Below are 2770 nucleotides of genomic sequence, written 5' to 3' on the forward strand. Positions count from 1 at the left end.
CATATGTACAGTTTTTTTTTTCCTTTTATAGTATAATAAAAAATAGAGCCTTGTATATATAAGTTTCTTCTAATATATTTTTTATTCAAATTTATTCACAATAAAATGAAATAAAATTATTTTTAATATTCAAAAAATGTAATTAATACTCCATTTATCATATGTACCGACTGTTAGGGCTTAATTAGCAAGGATTGTTAAGGCATATTTAGTTAAGGGGAATAATTATTATTCTTTTAAAAAATAAGTATTTTGTTGCAAGTCTCACTGATATATATCATATCACTTTTATGATTTTTAGGTATAGACAAAATTAAATGGTTTGTTAGTGATAGATTTCGATTCACTGTGCAACAAATTGATAACATATATCATTAATACTCATATAAAAGAATATTACTAAATTAATCATAGCATGCGGTTGGTACAGTTTGTAGTTTTTATTTAATTTTCCGTTCCCACACAACAAGAATACTTTAATAAATTATCATATATATAAATATATGGTACACCGTATCCACATTCGGAAAACAAGAGTGATCGACAAATTAAGTAATCATCTCTTACACTAGCTAGCTAGGTAGACACCAAAAATTCTACCTCCAATTAATCTCCCAAGAATCTTTAACTTCAAACACAAATCAAACCATGGAGTACTGGACATGGACAACATTTGCAGCTATGGTGCTTATGTTTTTCCTGAAATCTCTAATTCTGAATAGAAACACAAAGAAGTCTAGGAAATTGCCACCTGGTCCTAGAGGCTTTCCAATTCTCGGGAGCCTTCATTTGTTAGGAAAATATCCTCAACGAGATTTCCATAGTCTCGCTAAAAAATATGGCCCCATCATGCACATGCGTCTAGGACTCGTGCCTACCATCATCGTCTCGTCACCACGTGCGGCGGAGCTCTTCCTAAAGACTCACACGACCTCAATTTCGCAAGTAGGCCCCACCTCGAAGCTGGCAAGTATATTTCTTACGGCCGTAAGAACTTCACTTTCGCTCAATACGGTTCGTATTGGCGCCAAGTACGGAAGATGTGTACGTTAGAGTTGCTCAGTAGCGCCAAGATTAACTCATCCAAGCCCGTCCGGAAAGAAGAGATTACAAATTCGATTCGACAGGTTAAGGAATTTGCTAAAGCGGGGAGCGCCGTCGATTTGAGCGCGAAGATCTCATCGTTGAGCGCCGACATGACTTGTAGGATTGTGTTCGGGAAGAAATACGAGGATAAGGCTATTGATGAGAGAGGATTCAAAGCTGTGGTTCAAGAGAGTATGACGTTAGCTGGAATCCCTAACGTAGGTGAGTACATTCCCCCGATTGCCTCTCTGGATCTTCAAGGACTGACCAAGCGTATGAAGGCGATTCATAAGGTTTTCGATGCATTCTTTGAAAAGATTATAAACGAGCATGTTGAAAACAATGATGAAAACAGAAGAAAGGACTTCGTTGATGTCATGTTGGGCTTCATGGGTAATAAAGAGACAGAATATCATATCGAACGTGATCATATCAAAGCCATAATCCTGGTAAATACTTTAAAATCAAATTAATTATATTCCTTAAGACATATGATCGATACATATTCTATATAATGTAACAAACCTTTACTGGCTTCATGCATGGATCTTAAAAGTTTAAGTTCAAGTGTCCAACAATTCATAAAAATCATATATATACAGATAGTAATTATGTCATTATATTCTCAATTACATAATCCTAGCTCTTTTTCCATTTTCTTCAGGACATGCTTGTAGCCGCAATGGACACGTCAGCGACTGCCGTAGAATGGGCAGTTTCAAACCTAATGAAGCACCCTAGGATAATGAACAAAGTCCAGAAAGAACTCGAAGACAAAATAGGATTGGATAGAATGGTGGAAGAATCGGACTTGGAAAACCTGGACTACTTAAACTTGGTTATTAAGGAAACATTAAGGCTTCATCCTCCCACACCTATGTTGCTTCCACATGAAGCTTTGGATGATTGCATTGTTGATGGATTTTATATACCAAAAAAATCTCGTGTTATCATAAATGCTTGGGCAATCGGTAGAGACCCTAATGCGTGGGCGGACGCAGAGAAATTTATTCCTGAGAGATTTGAGGGATCTAATATAGATGTACGTGGTCGGGATTTTCAGCTTATACCCTTTGGCTCTGGCCGGAGAAGTTGTCCAGGAATGCAATTGGGACTTACCGTGGTGCGTTACATGGTCGCACAATTGGTGCACTGCTTTAAGTGGGAGCTTCCAGATAATATGTTGCCGGCTGATTTGGACATGACCGAGGAGTTTAGTCTTGTCACTCCAAGAGCCAAGCCTCTATTAGCCATTCCTACCTACCGTCTTAATGTTTGAAAGAAAAAAAATTGCAATTGTATAACTCTGTTTTCAAATAGTTGTTTTGTTCAGGATCGATCTAGGTGAATTGCATTTCTGTTAATTTATTGCGTAAAGTTCAAAATAGTTATTACCATGTAATTTTTAGCTATGATCAGCACAACTATAAATCTCATCCCTCCAGAACAAAGTCCTTCTATTCGATAATGGACACTCAATAAATGACATTGAGAGGCTAATTGCGCCTATACATTAATTTGTACTGTTTCTGTCTTAAACTATGTAATGTTTTGAAAATTATTTATTTATACAAGAAACAATTTAAAAATATCATGTATTTTTTTAGATGGAGTTAGTAAGTTGCAATGCATATAATTAAGAAAATTATTATCAAAAAATAAAATAAAAGTAAAATTTAAGGAA

At 35.8% G+C, this 2770-nt stretch overlaps 1 protein-coding gene across 1 annotated transcript; it reads left to right on the plus strand.

Moving 5' to 3' along the window:
- The first annotated feature begins 648 nt into the window (after nt 1-648).
- Nucleotides 649-2365, plus strand: LOC139883795 (cytochrome P450 71AU50-like). Its single transcript, XM_071867924.1, is given in 3 exon segments — nt 649-924; nt 927-1535; nt 1751-2365. Coding segments are annotated over 3 exon segments (1500 nt in total).
- The last annotated feature ends 405 nt before the right edge of the window (nt 2366-2770 follow it).

Source organism: Rutidosis leptorrhynchoides, unplaced genomic scaffold (assembly GCF_046630445.1).
Source record: "Rutidosis leptorrhynchoides isolate AG116_Rl617_1_P2 unplaced genomic scaffold, CSIRO_AGI_Rlap_v1 contig451, whole genome shotgun sequence".
In the NCBI taxonomy this organism is placed as follows: domain Eukaryota; kingdom Viridiplantae; phylum Streptophyta; class Magnoliopsida; order Asterales; family Asteraceae; genus Rutidosis; species Rutidosis leptorrhynchoides.